The sequence below is a fragment of the Nyctereutes procyonoides genome, unplaced genomic scaffold, assembly GCF_905146905.1.
Source record: "Nyctereutes procyonoides isolate TBG_1078 unplaced genomic scaffold, NYPRO_anot_genome, whole genome shotgun sequence".
Classification (NCBI taxonomy): Eukaryota; Metazoa; Chordata; class Mammalia; order Carnivora; family Canidae; genus Nyctereutes; species Nyctereutes procyonoides.
Genome location: NW_026575155.1, coordinates 18,212,889 through 18,235,406, shown reverse-complemented (window position 1 = coordinate 18,235,406; position 22,518 = coordinate 18,212,889). Strand labels below are relative to the sequence as shown.

Sequence of the window (22,518 nt, the reverse complement as noted above, 5' to 3'; positions counted from 1 at the left end):
CCCACCCTCCAGTTAGAAGTTCCTATAGAAGCCTTCACTGGATTCAGTCACATGCACGATCCAGATGGATCCACGCGGCTACGCATCCTCGGAACAGTCCCCACAGTGGGAACACAGAGGCCGAGCCCACATTCCAAGGACCAAGGACGGGCAGGGAGTGAGCAGCCTCCAACTGATTGCCCAGGTCGGCTCGGGGCCAGCCCAGGGCTGGGGCCGTGACCCCGACGACCTCCTCCAGCGAGGGCGGACGGAGTTCGTCTCTCAGGGTTTGCCTCCCTCTGATTCGTCCTGTTTCACTTTCCCTCCTTCCCGTGACCCTCTGGGCTGTTTCCTCCAGTCCCCGTGTGAGGGAGGCCGTGGGATCATGTCTCTCCCCGGCTGACTCTCCCCCCCCCCCGCATCACGCCCTCCGGCTCCCCCCACGTCGGTGTAAATGGCGAGATCTGCCCCCTCACGGCCGAGTGACACCCGGGGTGCGCAGGGACCACGTCTCCTCCCTCCAGCATCTGTCCCTGGACGTCGAGGCTCCTCCCGCGGTGCGGCCCCCGTGGACACGGCCGCTGGGAACGCGGGGGTGCAGGTGCCCCTGCAGCTCACCGCCTCTGGGCTGCGGGGTCAGTACCCAGCAGTGCAATTGCCAGGTCGGAGGGCAGCTCCGTATCCGGCTCCCCAAGGCCACCCCCCCCACCCCGTCCCCACGGTGGCCGCCCTGCCTGGTTTCCCACCAGTAGCAGAGAGGCTCCCCTTTCCCCACATCCCCCCGCACCTGTCGCCTCCCGACGGTGGCCGTCCTGACGGGCGTGCGGGGTGGGGGGGGTCCCATGTGGTGCTGGTGTGTGTCCCTGACGCGGCTCCTTATTCTAAACGGTTCGGTGCACAACACCTAAGAAAGCAGGACTGTCACCTGCCAGCTCGCCCCAGAGCCACAGTGACGACTCCCTTATGCACAGCCTCAGGGTCACCCCAGGGACCCCAGCACCACCGCACAGCCGCTCGCCCGTTGGGCTGCGTCTCCTCCAGGGAACAGGCCCCCCCGGCTGTGCGGTCGGTGTGAGGGCAGAGGGCGCACCCCTCACGCAGCAACCCCGCCGTCGCCTCCCTCAGCCGTGCACGTGTCGGAGGCGAGAGGGAAACCCGTCATGGAAACGCGCGGCCACCCAGAAAGAGCTGTGCTGTGGGAACAGCCACGCCAGCAGGACCCCTGGGCGGCTCCACGGTCAAGCGCCTCCCTTCGGCCCAGGGCGTCACCCGGGGTCCCTGGACCGAGTCCCGCGTCGGGCTCCCCGCGTGGAGCCTGCTCCTCCCCCTGCCTGCGTCTCCCTCTCTGGGCCTCTCAGGAATGAGTAAACGGCCCAGAGCCAGTGGAACACGTGCACGTGCAAGGCCCCACCCAGGAAACGGGCGGAAAGCGGGGAAGGCCCCGCGGGCAGGCGGTCGTCTCCCTGTGCGGGGCGAAGAGCTCGCGGCGGTCCACCAAAAGCTGACGCGCATTTCAGCGAATTCTAAGTCAAGGTTTCGGGTTTTCGCCAATTACAAAGCAAATTGGATAAAATGAAAACAACACAAGGGCCGTTTGCACCAAGACAGTGCTGTCATTTTATTGTTTCTGTTCTGCAGCCGAGCTCCCCTCCGTACACGTCAAGGAAATAACCAGCGGGAGGCCGGTCTCCGCTCCCGCGTGGAGGCAAAGCCGGGGCGCTCGACACTCGCGCACGCGACCCGGCAGGAGCTAAAGCACGGCAGTGACCGAGATGCTCCGCGCGGCCTCCTCCCGGGGGCGGGTTCCCAGGCGCCGCCCGCGCCGCTCGCGTCCTTAGAAAAACGGAAAGAACTGTGCTCCTCAAATAGAGCCGCCACAGGAAAGAGCCTCAAGGATTTTATTCACTGTTTCGTCCTCTGGCAACAGGATTTCTTTGAACCAGAATCTAGAAATGAAAATGACACGGCCGTCAGTTCAGCGTCTCCACGGGACATTTTTTTAAAAATTTTTATTTATTTATTTATGATTGTCAGAGAGAGAAAGAGAGAGAGAGAGGCAGAGACACAGGCAGAGGGAGAAGCAGGCTCCATGCACCGGGAGCCCGACGTGGGACTCGATCCCGGGTCTCCAGGATCACGCCCTGGGCCAAAGGCAGGTGCTAAACCGCTGCGCCACCCAGGGATCCCTCCACGGGACTTTCAACGAGAACTGCTGAGTTCTGGGCCGGGGCCCTGAGCTCATCTCGCTCGTGGTAAGAACGAGAACCACAGGACACACGATGGCTCAGGTCCTGACCGTAGAGACGCCGCCGCCGTGTGGCGCCTCGTGTGCGAAGGAGGGGGTAGGCATGGAGCCCGCGGTCCCTGGCCTCCACGCACGGGCAGCGCCGCCACCTACCATTGCCCTCCCGGGGACACAGGGACACGGCAGCGGTGACCGTGGGCTGGGCCGGGCCTGGGGTGTCTGGCCAAGACCCTCACCTGTGGCCGCCCCGCCCAGCCGCTGCTGGATCACCTCCAGGTGGTGGATATACTCCGTCAGGGAGCGCTCGGGATCTTGAGAAGCAGCCGGGGACCCTTGTGATCTTGAATCCGGAGACGGAGTGGATCTGTGAAGACACACGAGTGTCCTGAGCACGGAGAGCGCGGTGGGGGCGGACCGGACGGTGTTCCCCGCAGAGCCTCTCCCGCCATGGCAGAGCCTGAAGCGTGCACACGCGTGTGCTGCGTCCACCGCCTCGGCCCACCGTGCGGCCGGGAGCCCAAGTCAGGCATGGTTTTAAAGTGCAGTGTCTCTCTCTCTCTCTGTCTCTCATGAATAAATAAATAAAATATTTTTAAAATAATAATAGGGATCCCTGGGTGGCTCAGCGGTTTGGCGCCTGCCTTTGGCCCAGGGCGCGATCCTGGGGACACGGGATCGAGTCCCACGTCGGGCTCCCGTGCATGGAGCCTGCTTCTCCCTCTGCCTGTGTCTCTGCCTCTATCTATCTGTCATAAATAAAAAAAATAAAAATAATAATAATAATAAAATAAAGTGCAGCGTGATGTTCTAGAACCGACTTCTGGGGACGCCTGGGTGGTCAGGGCATGACCCCGGGGCCCCAGGATCGAGTCCTGCATCAGGGTCCCTGCAGGGAGCCTGCATCTCCCCCTGCCTGTGTCTCTGCCTCTCTCTGTGTGTCTCTCATGAATAAATAACTAAAACCTTAAAATAAATAGTAAATGCAAAACCCAACTTCTATAAAGTGAGTTATAATGAGTAAGAATCCCCGTACACCAGTCTGTTATTTAAAGTCCCCGAGGGAAAAAAAATAAAAATAAAAAAAAAATAAAGTCCCCGAGGGAGCGAGCCCTGGGAGGGAACCTGGCGGGCCCCGCTGACACGGGCTCCATCTCACGACCCCGGCTGTGGGGGGCCAGGCCGGAGCCAGGTGCACGTGGTCGGCACAGCGGGAGCACACGCCTGCGGCTCCACGGGGCGCCTGTGCGAGGGCGGGACGGCCACACCAGACGCCCAGGTGCAGCGTGCACAGAGATGCCCCGTCAGCCGGGGCGCGGGGCGAGGGCACACGCGGGGGCTGAGAGCGGGACACGCTGGCACGGAGGATTCCAGACGCAGGTGCCGACACCACGGAGACACAAACTCAGGTGTGCTTTGTTACAAATCCTGGGAGGTCGTGGTGGAAACGACACGGCTCCGACGGCTTCCCTCGTCCCGGCGCCTGAGTAGACGCTTGTGTGGTTCCCTCTGCAGAGCGAAGCCGTCCCACGCTTCGCAGGGAACCCCGATGGCCAGTCCCAGCCGCGGCCACACCCCCATGGCCTCCGGGGCGCACAGGTCGCCAAGGGCCGGACCTACCGGCACCGACCAGCAACCTCCAGGCCTCTGCTGTCCTAAGTGGAGGCTGCAGGCCTCCCCACAGGGGCCCGGTGTCTCCCGCAGCCCTGGGACGGCTCACGTCACCCCGAGTCCCCAGGACACATGCAGCCCAGCCCAGCGGGCCCTGGCGCACTGGCGGCCACACTCACCTGTGCCTCCTGCCCGGGGAGGCCTTGGGGGCTCGGTCCCCGGAGCGGCTGCAGGATGTGTCCCGGGTCGGGGGCGACCTGCTGGCTGCGGGCGGGGGCTGCTGCCGTGGCGCCGGGAGCCCTTCTCCCCGAGGAGAACAGGAAACAGAGGAACACCCGTGAGCAGAGAGGCCCTTCTACCAAAATTCCAAGTCTATGAACTTTTAAGAGTCTGCATGGCAATTCCAAAGCATTTTTAAAATAACCGATTTGTAAAAATCATGTTTTAAAAAGCCCCGGAGGCGGCCTGAGTTTTGATCTCTGTACTGCGCCGCGGGGGCTGACCCAGGGCTGACCTGGGGCTGACCCGACCGGACCGCTCGGCGGCGCCCGTGACCTGCAGGGCAGTGAGGGGCTCGGGGGACGGAGGGGCCCCGGACCCGGGGCAGCAAGGTCTCCGGAGGCCAAGAAGCCATTTTAATTCCGGGAAATAACACCTGGGAAGCAGGGCTGACGGGCGGCCGGGCCGCGTGCCCGACGGGGACACGGTGACACGGGGGCAGCGGGCAGCCGGCTCCCGACACCTTTCGTCACGACGGCGACCGTGCGCTCAGGTCTCCGCGCTGTCCCAGCGCCGGCCGGCGTCCGCCCGCACCCGCACCACCTCCCTCCAGGAGCCACCTCGCCGTCCGCTCGCGGGGCAGTGGGCCCACCTGGACGCGGCGCTCGGCCGTGCGTGGCGGCGCCTCTCCGATCCACCTCTTGCCACTTCTTAACCAGAAAGCGTAATCTGCGCGGAAGAGGAAGGACACGAAAGGCTGGAAACCAGAGCACAACGGCTGCGAAGACAGCAGCGAGCGCAGGCCTGACCCGCCGCCCTGACGCCCAGCGGCCCAGCCCGACGGCTCGGGGGGGGGGGGGGGCACAAGGGAGGCCCAGCCGGGTGGTGCCCGGGGACACGGCGCTGTGGCCTCCTGCCCGCCGCCCCGGGCCCCGACCCCGGCTCCAGGGAGGCACTTTCTGATTCGCGTCAAACCACAGCTGCTGGAGCGCTGCCCGCGGGAAGGGAAGGGAAGGGAAGGGAAGGGAAGGGAAGGGAAGGGAAGGGAAGGGAAGGGAAGGGAAGGGAAGGGAAGGGAAGGGAAGGGAAGGGAAGGGAAGGGAAGGGAAGGGAAGGGAAGGGAAGGGAAGGGAAGGGAAGGGAAGGGAAGGGAAGGGAAGGGAAGGGAAGGGAAGGGAAGGGAAGGGAAGGGAAGGGAAGGGAAGGGAAGGGAAGGGAAGGGAAGGGAAGGGAAGGGAAGGGAAGGGAAGGGAAGGGAAGGGAAGGGAAGGGAAGGGAAGGGAAGGGAAGGGAAGGGAAGGGAAGGGAAGGGAAGGGAAGGGAAGGGAAGGGAAGGGAAGGGAAGGGAAGGGAAGGGAAGGGAAGGGAAGGGAAGGGAAGGGAAGGGAAGGGAAGGGAAGGGAAGGGAAGGGAAGGGAAGGGAAGGGAAGGGAAGCTGCTGGCCTGCCCCACGTGGCACCGCCAGGCTTCCTGGCCCAGCGCAGCCTCTGCAAACACGCGGGACGGGCGGGCGGGCAGGCGGGCGGACAGGTGGGGGCTGCAGTCAGAACCCCGAGCCGAGGGGACCGCGCCCTGAGGCCGCCTCCCACGCCCGCGGTCTCCACAGGGCAGGGCCCCCCCCCCGCCCTGGCGCTCGACAGACCAGGGGAGCCAGCCCTGCTGGCCTGAGGAAGGTCCCAGGGCGTCACGGGCGCACGCAGCCCTACGATCCCCCAATCCTCAGTGGGACAAACACTCCGAGAAAGTCCACATCAGGACACAGAACCGATTTCATCACCGGTATGAACAGGCCCGGATCCCCAGTCACACCCGAGGCCCCACACCTGCCCCCACACGACCCCGTGCAAACCAGCCGGGGCCACAGACGGCGCTGGGGCGGCAGGACCCCCCCTGCCCTCCCGGAGATGGGTCCATGGCCCCCCGGACGGAGCACACGTGTCACTAGAACGTGGGACTTGGCCACGGGGAGCGGTGGGACGCAGTTTCAACCGGATCGGCCGTGCCCGTCATCACACGGGACCCAGCACGCAGGCCGTCGAGGGGAAGCCCGGGTTTGGTGAGGAAAAGCCAACCCCGCGTGCTGCCGACAGTTGTGCACAACGTGCCCTTGGGGCAGGCGTCACGTAATCTTAGAGGCTCAAGAGTCATCGTCCTGGGGGGGTGGGGGCACAACCCGGCACCCCGTGTGCCTCCTGCCCGTGGACGCGGGGCAGCGCGGGCCTCAGCGCTACCTTAATATGGCGATCACCACCCTGACAGCCGTCCGGAACCTCGTGAAAGGGCGCGACGTGGTCGTCTTCTTATCGGCTTTGGAGGGAAATACGCCCAGGTGAGCGATCATGGAGAGCGTCTCTTGTTCGGAGTCCTGGAATCCACCAATCAGCAGCAAAAGGTACTTCTTCTGATAAATCAGAGCTTTCCTGAAGCTTTCTGCTCTCAAGTAATGCAGGTACAACTTCTCCATCTGAAAGAAATAAAAAAGCAAACCCATCACGGGACAAAGGCCGTGCGGCACGTGTCCCCTTGTGCTTTACAAACACCTGGACGGGGCGCAGGGCGGCTGCCGGTGGAGCCTGCAGCCCTGGACCCAGGGTTCCGGGTTCGAGCTCTCGCCGGCTGCAGAGAACCTAGACAAGCACAGCTTCAAAACCTTGAAATAAAAAGAAGCAGACGGTTTCCCCCCTCGGCAAATTGTCACCTCAGTCAGCCGTGCACACGGTCCCCAGGGACGGCCTGCGGCAGAGGACGGCGCAGACATCCTTCCCGGGCCTGCGAGGGCCTCCCAGGGCCCCTGAACGTGACCCCGAGGGCCGTGCACACCCGGCGGGTGGGGGCTCGTCCGGGGGCCGCAGGACACCCTGAAGCAGAGGCGCATCCTCATAACCTGATTCCAACACGCGTCTCCCCTCAAGGGAGGGCTCAGCGTTCAAATCCGGGGGCCGCAACGATGACCCGCGAATCGCCGACCTGGGTGTTCTCGGGCTGTGGGGACCGTGGCCTCAACGACGCAGCCGGGCGCCTTGACTGCACACGCACACACTCGGGAGCGACACCAGCTGCAAGTGTGTCCCCTCCAACCGCGCTCCCCGCGGCCAACAGGCACACGGCGGCGCCCGCCCCACGGGACGGCAATGCCTCCTCAGCCACACGAACCAACAGGAGTTTTCAGAGTCCCCCGGGGCGTCGGGGAGCCCAGCAGGCAGAGAGGGCCGGGGGCGCTGCTGTCGAGAGCCGCGGGGGCGGGTGCCTGCGGCCCCATCCCAGACCGCGCGGCACGCGGGCTCATCGGGTGCGGCTGTCGACACCGGGGACGCTCACACCTTCCCCTCGACTCTGGGGTCAGCTCCAAGCTGCTCTAAATACAAAGTCTTTTTTTTTTTTTCTGAAAGAGCAAGGCATGCGTGGGGGCGGGGGTGGGGGGAGTCCCAAGCAGGCCCCCACGTGGGGCTCAACGCAGGGCGCGACCCCAGGACCCCACGGTCGTGACCTGAGCTACATCAAGAGTCAGACCCTCGACCGACGGAGCCGCCCCTGCACACAGAGCCTTAAACACGTAAGGGTCCGCGAGCAGAGGCGCCCAGTGGCCCCCGGCCCGGCCTTACTTGCACGCCGCAGGTGTTTGTGTCCTCGCGCGCGGCTGCTGGCGGCAGTCCTGGGTCTGGCTGTCGCGCCGAGCTCGGCAAGGCCGTCCCGTCCTGCTTCCCCGCACACCTGTCCGGCCTCTGCAACAAACCACAGACGCACCGTCTACGGAGCGGCTCCTACGCAACAGCCTCGAGGGAAACGGCAAGGGCAGAGTCAGCAGGAGATACCACGGGAACCCCCGACCCAGGGTCAGGGCGCGTTCACACAGCTCGTGTCCCCCTCGGCCGCCCCCCAGGACCTTTCCAGGCTGAGGCCCCCGCGAGCGGAGAGGCTGGAGCTCGTCTCCCGAAGGCCGCGGTGTGGCCGCCCCTGGGTCCCCGATCCGCATCCTTTCAGAGCCCCGAGCGGCCACGTGTGTTATCGGGTGCTCGACGCTCATGGTGGGGACTACACATGCGCACTTGAGCGCGACGGCACCACGGGCGCGTTTTACCAAGAACAAAACCCAAACACTAGTCAAACGCTGAGATCAAAGCACGGAGCCTGTTGAGCGGCACACAGCCTCTGGTCCTAGAAACGCTAACTCCCGAGTCCCTGGTCCTGCCGCGGCACCAACAAATCACACCTGGACGTCTCAGTGAGGGCGCCGTGGACGCAGAGGCCGTCACCACCAGGCGCACGTCCGAGCACATGCACGCGGCCGGACACCGTGTGCGCAGGACGCCCAGAGCCCCACAAGGGGCCCCTCAACAGAGGAGCAGGATCCCGCAGTGAGACAGCAAGGGGCTGCCCCACCGCCTGGCACGGGGCCGCGAGCTCGGTGACCCCCGTCCTGCAGGCACGGGGCAGGGCAGCCTGGTCGCAGCAGCCCCAGCTCAGGGCATAGCTGGAGGAGGAGCCCGTGACCAAGGGGACCCTGTGGACGGGCCCTCGCAGGACCCCGGATGAGGAAGAGGAAGGCCACGTGTTTGCTGTCCTGGTCCTAACACACGGCCTGGCCACTGCTGGGAAGACACCCTCCAGGAACGAGAGTCCCCTTGGACAGGGAGACAACGCTCCGCTAATTCATGCTCAGTAATTTACTCATTAAAAATGTTTATTTCAGAAGCGCCTGCAGGGCTCAGTGGTTGAGCGTCTGCCTTTGGCCCAGGGCATGACCCTGGAGACCCAGGATCGAGTCCGGCCTCAGGCTCCCTGCATGGAGCCTGCTTCTCCCTCTGCCTGTGTCTCTGCCTCTCTCCGTGTGTTGAATGAATAAATAAATAAAATCTTCAATTAAAAAAAAAAACAAAACATTACACTACGTGAAAGAAATCAGACAGAAAAACACCAACACCGTATCATCTCACTTACATGCAGAACCTAAAAAAGTGGAACAAATAACAGACAAAACAGACTAGAGAGAGACTCAGGGCAAGAGAACAAAGTGGCTGGCGGCCAGAGGGAGGACGAGGCAGAGGAAGGGACGAAGAGCGGCAGCGTCCTGTGCTGGGGACGCCGCGGCAGCTCGGGGGGCGACAGACGCTCCTGCGTCCGGGACGCAGGGGCTCAGGGGCTCAGGGCTCCGAGTCCCCGTGTGGCCGACACTAGCAGAGCATCTGTGTCAGTTCTTCCTCCGTAACAATTTATTCCCCGATTTCCTGGTGAGCTTCCCTCTGAAGGTAAACGTGTGCCTGGGCTCGGGTCCCAGGGACAGCCGCGGCCTCCAGCAGTGGGGAATGCACGGCCCGGGTTGCCGGCGGCCGGGACGACCTCGCCCCCCGCCGCCCGAGCTTCACCACGCGCGGCGCGAAGCCGGTGGCAGCTCGGCAGACAGCGACCCCTCGACGCAGGAGCAGCTCGGTGGGGCCCCCCCAGCACCAGAACCACCACGTCCCCCACTGAGAACCTTCCACAGAAGACCCATCCTGGGCTCTGGTGGTTTCACTGGTGAATTATAATAAATATTTAAGGAAGAAACGATACCGACTCTACGTAATCTGCTCCAGAAATTAAGAAGAGGAGCGAACAAGTCCCAACTCGTTTTCTGAGGCCAAAACTACGTCACACAAAGAACCCTCCGGACTAGGATCCCTCGTGAACTCAGAGGCAAAAATGCTCCACAAAATACGGGCAAATTGAATCCAACAATATGTAACAATGCGAAGACGTCACGACTGACTGGGCCCCCCCCCCCCGGGACGGCAGCGCAGTCCACGCCCAAAGATCACGGTGATACCCGTCGGCTGAGGAAACAAGGAGAAACACGTCACCGTATCAACAGGTGAAGGAGAAGCGTAACAGACTCCACATGCATCCGTGGTGAAAAGTCCTGGCGGCTGAGACCGGAAGGGCGGTGGTCGGTCAGCCCAGGGCCTGCGCACGAGCCGCTGGCGGACGGAGGCCCTGCCCCCAGCACTGGGCACCAGGCGGGGGTCCCTGCGCAAGAGGCCAAGGGAGGGAACCAACGGTGTCACGCTGGAGAGGAGACAAGACTCGCCACAGAGGACGTGACCGTCTACGTAGAACACCCACAGGAGGGTTCACGGGGCGAGAGCCTGAGGTCGGCCGGGTCACGGACAAGCGGACCTGGGCACAGTGACCGCGTCTCTGCACACGAGCCTTGAACACCCGGGAAACAAAATGCTTCACCGGCCCCCGGAGAGTGCGACGTGCAGGTGTCAACAGGCTTCCAGGGCCCGAGGCGGCCGACAGCGCCCTCAGAGGGCCGAGGGCCCGGCAAGCTCCCAGGCGGGAGACCCGCGTGGCTCAACCGCAGCCTCCCTACGGCTGCGTCGAGGTCAGTTCTCACCCAAAACCTCCACGAGAGCCTCACAAAGTGCAACCACAGGTTTATCCCCTGAAAACGCACAGCTCAGCGGGTTTTACTACATTCACCGAGCGCAGCGATCACCGTCTACCGCGGGGTCCTCGCCGCCCCAACCCCGCCCGCCCCCAGGAACCACCGACTTGGGTGCTGCCTCAGTGGCGTTGCTGCCCCGGACACCCCACACGGAGGGGCCGCGCGCAGTGAAGGAAGGTCCGCACTCAGCCGCACGCAGCAGTCCCGTAGCCCTTTCTCCCGCCAAAGCAGCCCGTTTGTGGATAAGCCGTATTTTACTCGCCCCTTCGTTAATTATGGACACGTGGGTTATTTCCACGCTTCGGCCAGTACAAGCGGCGGTGACAGGAAAGTGTGTGCACGAGTTTTTACCTGGAACTGCCGGGAGGCACGGCCCGACGGTTTTCCAGACCAGCGGGTCCCATACCTCACGGTTCCCCCACAGCCATCTACACACTCGCCCACCGCCCCAACCAACCAGCAAGATTCTAACACGTATGTGGAAAGACAGAGAAGCAAGAACAGCCAAATAATCTGAAAACATAATAAGATCGCGATTTTCACACGACCCGATACGAGGCTGTAATATAAGCCATGTGGCCCGGTCAGTTGAACAGGACGGAGAATCCAGACACCCGACCGCCGACGGCGTGGGAAGAGGTCTGACACCAGCACCAAGACAACCAACGACGTGTGTCACACTAACTGATCCCAACACACATACAGATAATCCTCGACCAAAGCCTCGGACCGAAAAAAAAGGGACTCAAAATGGATCACAGACCCAAATGTAAAAAGATCGACTGCAAAACTCTTGGCATGATCCAGTAAAAAAAAAAAAAAAAAAAAAAAAAACTTAATTAGAACTAAATTTCAGGGACACCGGGGGGGCTCAGCGGTTGATCATCTGCCTTTGGCTCAGGGCATGACCCCGGGGTCCCGGGATCGAGTTCCACGTCCGGCCCTGCATGGAGCCTGCTTCTCCCTCTGCCTGCGTCTCTGCCTCTCTCTGTGTGTGTCTCTCATGAATAAATGAATAAAATCTTTAAAAAAGATTTTTTAGATTCTGCTCTGCAAAGGGTGCGACCTATACGGAGGAGACAGCGTCGCCAGGGAGAAGAGGTCACAAATCACATAACCGACCAAGCAGTCGCATCCACGACGTATAGAGAACTCAGAACGCAGCAGTATGACGTGGGCAAGGACACGTCACCAAAGACGACACAGACGCCACCCCGCACCCGAGACCACGGTAACGGAAAAGGCACGGCCGGCAGCAAGCGTGCAGATGCAGCGCCGAGACGCCCCGGTTTTGGGAAGCGAGGTGGGGCATCCGTGGGCGCTCGGCGGGGCCCCCAGGGGTTCAGGCCAGAGAAACTGCAGAGAAAGCGCCAGCTCCGAGGCAAAAGCCACAGGCGAGGGGCTGCGCTGAGCACACTCGCGGCCAGGACGCTGCTCAGCAACACAACGGGCCACGTCGCCGCCCAGGAGGATCCCAGCGGCGTCTGGAAAGAGGAGCCCAAGAGCTTCCACCTGCGGGACGTCCCGGAAGAGGCGGGTGCGGAAGGAGCCGGGCCGTGCCCGCCGGCAGCCGGCCACCACCCTGCGCGGCCCTGGGTCGCCGCCAGTCTACGCGGTGAAAACTCAAATGACGTCCTACCAAGGAGGGGCAGATTCTACTGTGTGTGAAGTTAAAAATTATTTTTTCTTCGTAAGAAAAACAAAGTAAATGACAGATATGACAATCTAAACACAAAAGAAAAAAATAGGCATTCCAGGTAAAAGGTCTATCAAATCTACACAATAAAGAAGGCTTCCATCATCTTAATCAGCTAAAAGTCAAATAAATACATTTCCTGTCACGAGCGTGCCCCAAACGTGATCGCGTGGCGAGGGTCACGGGCACCCGCACACGTCTGTGCCCAACGCCACACGTCGCAGAGACTTAAGGAGGACCGTGTGGCGCCCTCGGGCACGAGCCCCCCGCAGGAACTCGTGACAACCGGGACAACCGCCGCCGCCACCCGCCCAGGCCGTGTCCCGCACGTACGCTGCACACGCCGCGCCTCAGCACGTGATGCTTCAGGGACTTCTCCAGCTGGGACACCGCCCGGCACAGCTCGGCCTTCTCCTGGGTCACCGTGCGCAGGGCCTTGGTCAGGGAGTCGTTGTCTTTCAGGAGGACGTCCACCAGCTGGGTCTGCAGCTCTACGGTCATTTTTTTCTTGAAAGAGAGAAAACAAAGATAAACACACAGACTTGTTTGTTACAAGGTATGCACGGGGGGCGCACGGGGGGCGCATGGGGGGCTCGGCGTCTGCCTTCGGCTCAGGTCCTGATCCCGGGGTCCTGAGGTCGAGTCCTGCATGTGGCTCCCTGCTCGGGGGGGCGTCTGCCTCTGCCACTCCCCGGTGTGTGTTCTCTTTCTCTCAGATAAATAAACTTAAAAACCCATTTTTTATTTATTTTAGAGATTTTATTTATTCATGAGAGACCCAGAGAGAGGCAGAAACCCAGGCAGAGGGAGAAGCCAGCTCCCTGCAGGGAGCCTGATGCAGGACTTGATCCCGGGACACAGGGGTCACGCCTTGGGTGCTAAAAGAAGGGCTGCCCAAAAACTCATTTTTAAAAAAGATACACATTATTTGTGTTTTTCACCGTTTCAGGAATCATAGTCATGTACGTATTTGGAGCTCAGTGGGCGGCTGCTGAACTGGGCAAAGCCGCCGTCTATGGGGCGGAGAACAAGCCAGCTAACGGCTCGCCTCGCTCCTCCGCAGGACAGCCCTGCCCATCCGTGGGCAGCCGAAGCACAGCTCCTGCTGCAGAGGCGGCGCGTGCAGGGAACGGCCCTGCGGGCCCCAAGCGCACGTCCGCGTCTCCACGACGGGAGCAACGCTCTGCCTGCGGCTGGCAGGGGACACGGCCGAGGCGCGGCTACCCAGGCAGGACGCACGGCGGCCAAGGATCACCTACCGGGATCTGTCCGCAAGCAGGACCCCGCAGCTGCTCGGAGGCTCAGGATTCGCCAGGAGGCCCTGGGCACTGACCTCCGGCCCCGCCCCAGCCCAGGGGTGCGAGGGGCACCTGCCCTGAGCAGAGCAGCCCAGCACCCGCTGGAGGCGCACCAGGCACTTGGCAAGGTCACGCGGCTTTCCGGGGCGCCTCACACCGCGACGCCCTCGGGCTGCCGGGAGGGGAGGTGGCGCGAGGGGCTGGCAGGGAGGGGCCAGCGGGGGCCCAGCCTCACCTGGGAGGAGCTGGGCGCGCTCAGCTCAGACTTGAGCTCCTCTAGCGTGTGCAGTAAGGATGTCACTGCTTTCTCATTCGATGACGTCCAGTCGCTGATGGTCCTGTGAGGACACACAGGGTCACCCCCGGCCACGGGAGCTCCGGGGAGACACCGAGGGATCCAGAGCAGCCCCCGGAGGACTCGCCCCGGCCTGCTCCCTCGAGCCGTGCTCTGCCCACGACAGGTGCGGCGGGAGCGCCTCTACCGCCAGCCGCGGCCCTCGTGTGGACCCAGAGACCCCGGCCACGGACCCGCTGGGGTCTGCACCGGGTTTAAAGCACCGTCCAGAAGGAAGGTGCATCCAATTACAGGTGGGAGGACCGTGTTTGCTGAGCTTCTGCACAGACAGGGAAGGGAAGTACTGACTCTTTCGCTCACAGAAACAGGCCCCTCGGCCGAGGAGACGTGCCCCCTGCGCAAGCAGTGGCCGAGGTCCGTGGGCAGGGCGGCCGCAGCACGGACAGGCCGCGCCACTCCAGCTGGGGGTGCCTGGGTGGCAGGGCCGGCCCGTGGCCCAGGAGTGCCGCCCACACACGCCCCCAGCGCCCACCTGTCCACCGTCCGGCTGACAAAGCTGGTCAGGAGCCCAGCGGCGCACAGCAGCTGCTGCCGGACGTGCTCCAGGCTGAGCCGCTCCTCCTGCAGCCGCTCGGCCTCTGGGCCCTGGGCAGCCTCCTCCTTCGCCTCCAGGGCCTGGACCGTCCGCTGAAGCTGCCGGATCTTGTGCTCATCGCGCTGGCGCTGCAGCTCCAGTTCTCGCTGTTGTCAACGGCAGAACGACAGAGGAGCCTCAGCCACGCGTCCCGAGAGCAGGAGTCAGGCCCAGCTGCCACGACGGGCGGCCCCCAACCCACAGGGGCCCCGGAGGGGCCGCTCCCGCCAGCACCGAGCCCGGCGCGCAGGCCGAGGCAGGGCCGAGGGAAAGGCCTCGTCGGCACCTCTGACAACTACCAGGACTGCGCCGGCGTGAGCAGGGGACGCTGGGCGGGACGCAGGAGTCCTCACAGGGCTGGCTCCACCCACACACCTGCACACGCCTGCACACCCACACGGGAACGCCATGAGGTGGGGACCGCCCTTCACCGTGGAGGTGCCGCATGCTGGCTCCCGAGACAAACCGAGCGGCAGCCCCCTGCCCGCCCCCCAGCGCTGTGCCCCCCACAGGGACGGTGCACCATGCAGCGGGGCCTCCGCAGGCAGCCACGCACAGGAGGGCACCTGCAGCTTCCACAGGTGCGGCTGCAGTGGGGGGGGGGGCGTGCGCAGAGCTGCGCAGACAGCGCTCCGCCGGGCTGGGGACACCCTGGGGCGCCCGTGCCCGGCCCGGGGCTCCCACCGCACAGAGCACGTGCCCCCCCGCCCCGGCATCACCTCCAGCGAGCCTGCAGCCGGGGGGGGACACGGGGGCCCCAGCAAGCCTGCAGGCTGGCATGCAAGCACCAAGCAGCCAGCGTTTAATCTCCTTAGAAAAGATGAAAGTGACCCTGAAATAACTACCCTGGAGGCCCCTGTGTTCTGACCCAGGACAACTGCCACCCACAGGGGCCGGACACACGGCCCTTCACCGACTCAAATCCCTGGCCCAGGGTGCACCACGGACGACTCTGTAACTGAGGAGACATTTCCTTTGCATCTTGTAAGCCATCGCGTTGCCACTTGTTCTTTTAAAAAATCGAGACTAAAGAGTTGGGCTGAAAGCGTCAGTTGGGGTAAGTCCTTCAGGAGCACACGAGGGTGCCCGACGCTCTTCCCGGGGAGGACAGGCAAACACACCCCTGAACGCGCTCGGGGCCGTCGGCAAGGCCACCCTGGGCCGCCCCCTGCTCCCGGGAGGCGCCCACACCGGGCAGGACTGCAGGCTGCGGGCACAGGCCGGGTGCACCGCCGGACAGCCAGGCCCGGAAGCACAGCCACGGCCACGGCTCGGGGCTGAGGACACGTCGCAGGGGACGGTGGCGATCGGGGCCCCGCCCCAAGGTACCGAAGACCTGACGTGAGCCCAGCGTGTGTGAGCCGGGGGTTGGCGTGACACTTAGAAATCTAATTTGTTTTTGGAAACACATACTCATTTCCCAGATACGTCACGTCAGGCTAACCACTGAAAAGACCGGGCTACTGATCTTCGTGTTTTTTAAAAAAATTTACTTGGAGGGATCCCTGGGTGGCGCAGCGGTTTGGTGCCTGCCTTTGGCCCAGGGCGTGATCCTGGAGACCCGGGATCGAATCCCACGTCGGGCTCCTGTGCATGGAGCCTGCTTCTCCCTCTGCCTGTGTCTCTGCCTCTCTCTCTCTCTCTCTCTCTCTCTCTCTCTCTCTGTGTCTATCATGAATAAATAAAAAAAAAAAATTAAAAAAAAATTTACTTGGATTTTCACAATTTTTTAGGAGTCATGTTTAAAATATATTTAAAGAAATGTTTTTAAATGTGGGAGATCCCCGGGTGACCCAGCCGTTTAGCACCTGCCTTCAGCCCGGGGCGCGACCTCGGGGTCCCGGGACCAAGTCCCCCCTCGGGCTCCCTGCACGGAGCCTGCTTCTCCCTCTGCCTGTGTCTCTGTCTCTCTCTCTGTGTCTCTTTTGAATAAATAAATAAAATCTTTAAAGAATATATATCTTTAAAGAGGGTAACACAAACGTCAAACCATATAAAGACAAAGGATTTAATTTTCTCAGAAACAAAGGCTTCTCCTTGACATGAAATATACCTAAAAAACAAATTTTACTCAAAAACACAAGAGGAACACCTCCCAACCTGTGGGGCAAAAATCACCCAGATGCCAAAATCTAAGACACCACAACCTGAAAAGTACGGACCAATATCCCTCGTGAATACAGACGCAAAGATCCTTGAAACACTAGCAAACCGAGGCCAGCAACATGTGTGATTCGGCCCAAGAACGCGAGCGGCTCTGCAGATGGAACCTCGACAAGGAAATTTGACGTCAACAAAGGGCAGAAACCACAGATTCCGAGACACCAGAAGTGCCAATCCAAGCCTCCCGGGACTGAGAACACGGGGTAGAGAGGACGGGTGTGGCGGGAGGAGAGAGGCTCCTGCACAACGGAGGGCGGCCCCACGGGTGCGGTGAGGACGGCACGGCCAGGCCCCAGCTCCCCTCAACTGCAGGGGCCACCCTGACGGAGAAGGAAGCCTTCACCAAATACATTAAAAAGCTGGAAAGAACAAACAAGATGCAAGATCAACAGAAGACCCGACGGCCCCACCGGCCAGCGGGGCCATCTGGGAAACCAGCTCCACCTGCAACAGCATCAAACATCACAAAACACTTGGGGATCAGCTACTCATCAGTGCGACGCTCGTCATCTGAGCGCAGCCACACGCTGCTCAAAGACCTGAGACCCCCGCGGCCCGCAGCATCCACGACGGCCAGAGAAGGAGCGGGGGCGGTGGCCACACCCGCAGACCCGAGGACGGCGCGGTGCCCCGGGCCCACGGCTGGCGGCTGGGTGGTGACGCGGCTGGCGAGCGCTCACCAGTTTCTCCTTGGCTCCCGTCGGCCGCGTCTCCGCGTCAGCCCGGCCCGGCCCCGCGTCCACTCTCCTCGCGTCCTTGCGTCCTTCCTGCGCAGCCAGCCCCGCCTGCGAGGGCTCTAATCCCGCCTGCTGCTGAGAAGCGTGCCCCTCTCTGCGTAGACAGCGCCCCGGCTCCCGGGCCTGCGCGGCCCTTACCTCCTTCTCCCTCTCCAGCTCCGCGCGGCGCTTCTGCACGTCCGCCTCCTGCTGCCGCTGCACCTGCTCCAGCCGGGCCTGCAGCTCCGCCGCGCGGGACTTCTCCTCCTTGAGCTTCCTCAGCAGAGCGTGATGCGCCGGCGACTCCCGGGGGCCGCGGCTCAGCTGCTCCGTCAGGAGCCGCTCGTGGCGCAGGGCGGCGGCCAGCTCCAGCGACCGGCCCTTCTCGGCCTCCAGGCTCCGCTGCAGCTCGGACAGCTGGCCCCGCTCCTGCGCCAGCAGCGCCTCGCAGCGTGAGGCCTCGATCTGCAGCTCCTTCTGCAGGTTGTCCTTGGCCGTCTGCTCGTGCTTCAAGGCAACGCACAGCTGGCTGCTCTGAGCAAACTGCTTCTCCAGAGAGGCCCTTAGCTCCTGGGGCGGGGCGGGGCCGGGCAGCGCGTCAGCAGCAGGCTCAGCGAGGCCGCCTGCCCCGATTCTGCGCCCGGCCCTCCGCAGCAAAGCACGTCCTCCTTCTACCGGGGACAGGAGTGCCCGCCACGGCTCTGTTGGCACGCTGCACTCCTCCCGAGGCAGCATTCGGGGACGCACACCCGCGCCGGGACCCCCGCCTGCCTCAGAACCGCAACCCTGAGCGCCGGCTCCGTCCTGGGACGAGGAACCAGGGCGCCTGCTGGACGTGCTGTCCTCACGGCCGCCGGCGGGTCGCTCGCCCCCAGAGACGCAGGGCTCACGGGCAGCCCTGTCACCGCGAAGATACTGCTGCTTGCCTGGTCGTGGGCGCCCGCCACCTGCCACCTGCCACCCGCCGCCCACCAGCCCGCGGCCCAGGCACCTCCAGGGTCTTGGAGCTCTGGCCCTCCCTCTGCAGGTGCTGCAGCTGCGCCTCCTCCAGCCGGCTCTGCAGGGCGCGCTCCTTCCCGCGCTCGCTCTCCAGCTCCTGCAGCGCGGCCCGCAGGTTGCTCTCCTTGCTGTCCAACACAGACCTGCGTGGGGGGGGGGGGGGGGGATACGCCGGGTGGCACCCGCGGCCTCCCACATGTGCCCGTGCACCTGTGCTTCGTGCCCTCCTGCACCTCAGCTCTGGCGCTCGCCCACCCAACGCCAGAGGTGCGTGGAGACAATCACGTGACTCCCACGCGCCACCCAACAAACTGGGGACAGAACCCAAGGTGCCGGAGGCAGGCAGGGCCCCTACCTCAGCTGGAGGACTTCCTTCTGCGCCTCACCGAGCGAGGCCAGCAGCCTCTCATTGTCCTGCTTACACTCGCGGAGCTCGGACCTCAAGTCCCTGACGACCGTCTGCTCCACCACCAGGAGCTTCCGGACGCTGCTGGCTTTCTCCTGCTCCTCAGTCAGGGTCTTCTGCACGTCGCTTGCTATGCGCTTCTCCTGCTCGACCTTATATGCCAGTAACTCCACTGAGGAAGACACGAGGGAACACGAGACAGCGTCACCCGTGAAGCCAGGCCGAGCTGCACCCGTGACGTCACAGGAAAAACCAGAGACGGGGACAGGGAATGTATCCACTCCTGGGAAAAAACGGCGTTTCTAGGCCCACAGCTGGGACAGCCGGACGCTGGCCTCCGCACACTGTCCGGGCCCGAGGACACGACCCGGCTCCCCGGGGCCCGGAGTTCAGGTCCGGTGCCTGCCTGGAGGCAGAAGCGTGGTCGGGCCAAGGTGGACATGCACGAAGCCCAGGTGTGACCGTCCCCACCCCACGTCACCCGTCACTCCGAGAGCCGGCCCCGGCCCCTGCGGCTTCCCTGCAGAACGTCCCGCGGCTCAGGGAGGAAATACCGCATCCTCCTCAAGCTCTTCTGGGACACAAGGTGGAGGCTCCTGCCCACCTTCCACAAGGCTGCCACTAGCCCGACACCGAAGCTGGGAGAAGGAAACCCACAGACCAGCAGCCCACACGCCTGCAGGTGCGTGGCATCAGCAAGCCCAGCCGAGAGACGCCCACAGGGTCATGCCACGGCCCCAAGGCGAGGCTGCCCGCTGGACGGCTCCGCCCACTAGGCCCCACCCAAACCCAGGAAGAGAAGGGGCTCTGAAGCCCCACGGGGCCGGGTATGCAGACCACAACGGGTGTCACGTGGGCCTGGGCGATGGCGCGCTCCCCACGCCCAGAGCACCGCGGCCCTCCGCTCACAACACTCGCTCAAGGACCTACGCAGAGTGATTAGTAAGAGGAAACAGGCAAGAAAAAAAATAATAAAATGCTTTTTACTCAAAGCCAATGTGAGCACCTACAGAAAATTCCAGAAGGACCTAAATGAAATGTAGAAATGCAGGACAGGCTGCTTAAACCCCGTGCAAGCCTAGGGTCTCCCAGACCCGATCCCGCTGCGCCCACTGCTTGCAGGGACCGAGCCCCAAGCCCCGGCTCACCTCACTGGCAGGTCTATGAACTGAGAGGTGCCAAGGCCGGAGGTCCCCGTGCCCAGAGGCTCGGAGAGACCAGGACGCTGCTGGGGCCGTGGGATCCAGCACCGGGCGGACCGCAGGGGCCTGGCCACCTCCACGCCACCTGACCCCCGGGAGCGCGTGGCCGGGCACAGGACGAGGGGCGGCGCTCACCCTGCCTGCGCAGCTGGTGCTCCTGCCGGCTCCCCCGAGCCTCCGCGCTGGTCAGCGCCGCACACAGCTGCTGCAGCTTCTCCTGGTTCTGCAGGTGCGTCATGCGCAGCTGGGCGCGCAGGGCCTGGATCTCCGACAGCAAGCTGCTCCTGTCTGACGCGCGGAGGTGCTCCAAGGACTTCTCCTGCAATCTCCCCAGAGACGGGGCCGCGACAGGGAGAGCAGGGTCACAGGCGCGGCCACGCAGAAGGCCCTGCAGCAGGAACGCCCACCCCGAACGGGGAGCCGGGAGAGGGGAGCAGGGGCACGTCCCGGCGTAAGCAGCCCACGTTCTGCAAACTTGTGCTTCCAGCGTCGTGGACACAGCCTAGGGACTGGGCCTCGTCCCTGACGGCAGGAGCAGGGGCGCGGAGGCCCGGGGACCCTTGGACCCCACACACCGGGGCCTGCCGAGGACCCGTGTCGGGACTCCAGTGCCCTGTCCTAGGAGGGGTCCCGGGGCCCTCACCGCCGCCGACCCCTCTGGCTCCCCGACCCCCAACCCCAGGCTCAGGGCGCACGGCCCGGGCCAGACCCCCGAGCGCTGCTCTGTTCTCAAGGAAAGGCCAGTCGTGTCCAGACGATTAAGCAGTGCAGTGCTGGCGCCGAGGCAGGCCTCCTCCCGCCACCCACGTGCCAAGGTCGGGGGCTCACAGGGACCCATGCGTCACCGTCTGCGGGGCCCGGTGCTCACCTGCTCCTGGACCACCTTCTCCAGCCTCTCCAGCAGGGAGCTGTGTTCCCCGGGGGCAGAGCCACAGGGCCGGGGCTGCAGCTCGGCCCTCAGCATCTCCCGTTCTTTTCCAAATGCCTCCTGAACAGCCTGTAGAAATTCTCCCCTCCAGTCAAGGCCTGGGTCGGGAGGTTCCTAAATATTGAAACAAGGAGCTTGGAATCCTCCCCGACGCCTCCTGGGGGCTGCAGCCCCAGCCACCTGACAGGAGGGGGACACCCTCCCAGGACCGTGCAGGGCACCGCGGAGGCAGCAGCTAAGGGAGCAGCACGGGCCCGGGGTGCCCCCTGCGCGGCCGTCGCTCCTGGCCGCCCCCCACACCGGCGGCTGCATGGTCTCCTTGGATGCGGCTCGGCACCGGGCCCTGGTCAGAGCGGACGCTGGGCCGCCCGCATCCTCCTCCCGTAGCCTCTCCTGCCCCAGTGGGGCCCGAACGAGCCAGCAACGCGACTGAGCGGGTGGCTGGCCAGCCACACGGCCCCCGTGCCGCCACGGCCTCACCCCTTCCTCCATCCCACCTATCTGGCCGCCACCCCCTCCCACGGCTCCTCCCATGCGCCCCGTACCTGCTCTCCCTTCTGGGGTGCCAGGTGCGGATGTCTCCTCAGGGCCGGCACCGCCTCCAGCAGGCTGGGGCCCTCCCCCGGGAAGTGCTCCAGGGGGGCCCGCGGCTCGCCCCTGCTCAGGGCGCTGGGCAGCCCGCGGCACTCGGACAAGGCCAGTATGTGGTGGCTCTCGTCACACACCATCTGCAGCAGGGCCTGCGACGGGACGGGGGCTCAGGAAGGTGTGGGGAGGCGCCGCCCGACCGGCCACCCCAGCAGCACCGCGGCTGCCACCCCTGCCACCCCCTCCCTGGGCGGCGCACGGTCCCTCGCAGAGAACTAGGACACGCACACCCACCCTGCGTCTCCAACGAGAGACGCGGATGGCGGAGGAGGGTGGTTCCCCAGACATGACCCGTAACCGACCCCGACCCCGGACACCCACGATGCGCCGTGTGTTAACCAGAATTAAAACTTAAAAACATACGTGACTCACAAACATCTCATTCCTTAATGTATTTTAAGGTCTTTTCACCCCCTACAGCAGTGAGGCTAACACGTATAAATACGTCACGACTTTTTAAAAATGAATGGAAGTAAAGAAATACACGTTTGGAAGAATTCCTCTGGGGGAAAAAGTAGCAACGAAGAGGCTTGCGACAGAGTTCAGCTGGTTAGCCAGGAACCAGGAACGGGCTCTGCTAGGGTTCTAACGAGCCGACCCCAAAACATAGATGTTAACATGAAAGTGCCGAAAGCCAAATTATATGTAGCTTATTTTAATAACAATCACCTTCAACAACCTACAGCTGCTTTCGCTTTATTTTTTTTTATTTATTCATGATAGTCACACACAGAGAGAGAGAGAGAGAGAGAGAGAGAGAGAGAGAGAGGCAGAGACACAGGAGGAGGGAGAAGCAGGCTCCATGCACGGGAGCCCGACGTGGGATTCGATCCCGGGTCTCCAGGATCGCGCCCTGGGCCAAAGGCAGGCGCCAAACCGCCGCGCCACCCAGGGATCCCTGCTTTCACTTTAAATAGAATTCATTGCTGTGCAGCAGCTGCAGATGGTGGACCCGGGGCGCAGGGGGCGCAGGGGGCGCGGGCAACAGGCCCTGCAGGTGCCACCCACGCCCCGTCCTGCGTCCTCGGCCCGTCCACACGGGCGGCGAAGAGCAA

General features: G+C 63.4%; 1 protein-coding gene across 6 annotated transcripts in view; it reads right to left on the bottom strand.

Moving 5' to 3' along the window:
* Positions 1 to 1,573: 1,573 nt before the first annotated feature.
* The window catches only part of PCNT (pericentrin), a 101,410-nt gene continuing 80,465 nt past the window's right edge, over positions 1,574 to 22,518 (bottom strand). For 5 of the 6 annotated variants that reach the window (XM_055313410.1, XM_055313411.1, XM_055313412.1 and 2 more), the window contains 15 exons: positions 21,361 to 21,555; positions 20,756 to 20,929; positions 20,023 to 20,206; positions 18,635 to 18,857; positions 18,272 to 18,422; positions 17,440 to 17,850; positions 14,300 to 14,508; positions 13,708 to 13,810; positions 12,508 to 12,681; positions 7,654 to 7,773; positions 6,283 to 6,515; positions 4,704 to 4,780; positions 4,012 to 4,132; positions 2,461 to 2,588; positions 1,574 to 1,925 (listed from right to left, as the gene is read on the bottom strand). In XM_055313410.1, coding sequence (XP_055169385.1) covers positions 1,882 to 1,925; positions 2,461 to 2,588; positions 4,012 to 4,132; positions 4,704 to 4,780; positions 6,283 to 6,515; positions 7,654 to 7,773; positions 12,508 to 12,681; positions 13,708 to 13,810; positions 14,300 to 14,508; positions 17,440 to 17,850; positions 18,272 to 18,422; positions 18,635 to 18,857; positions 20,023 to 20,206; positions 20,756 to 20,929; positions 21,361 to 21,555 — 2,547 coding nt within the window. In that variant the 3' untranslated portion in view covers positions 1,574 to 1,881. The remainder of the gene's footprint in view (positions 1,926 to 2,460; positions 2,589 to 4,011; positions 4,133 to 4,703; positions 4,781 to 6,282; positions 6,516 to 7,653; positions 7,774 to 12,507; positions 12,682 to 13,707; positions 13,811 to 14,299; positions 14,509 to 17,439; positions 17,851 to 18,271; positions 18,423 to 18,634; positions 18,858 to 20,022; positions 20,207 to 20,755; positions 20,930 to 21,360; positions 21,556 to 22,518) is intronic. The other variant, XM_055313415.1, reaches the window with a different exon arrangement.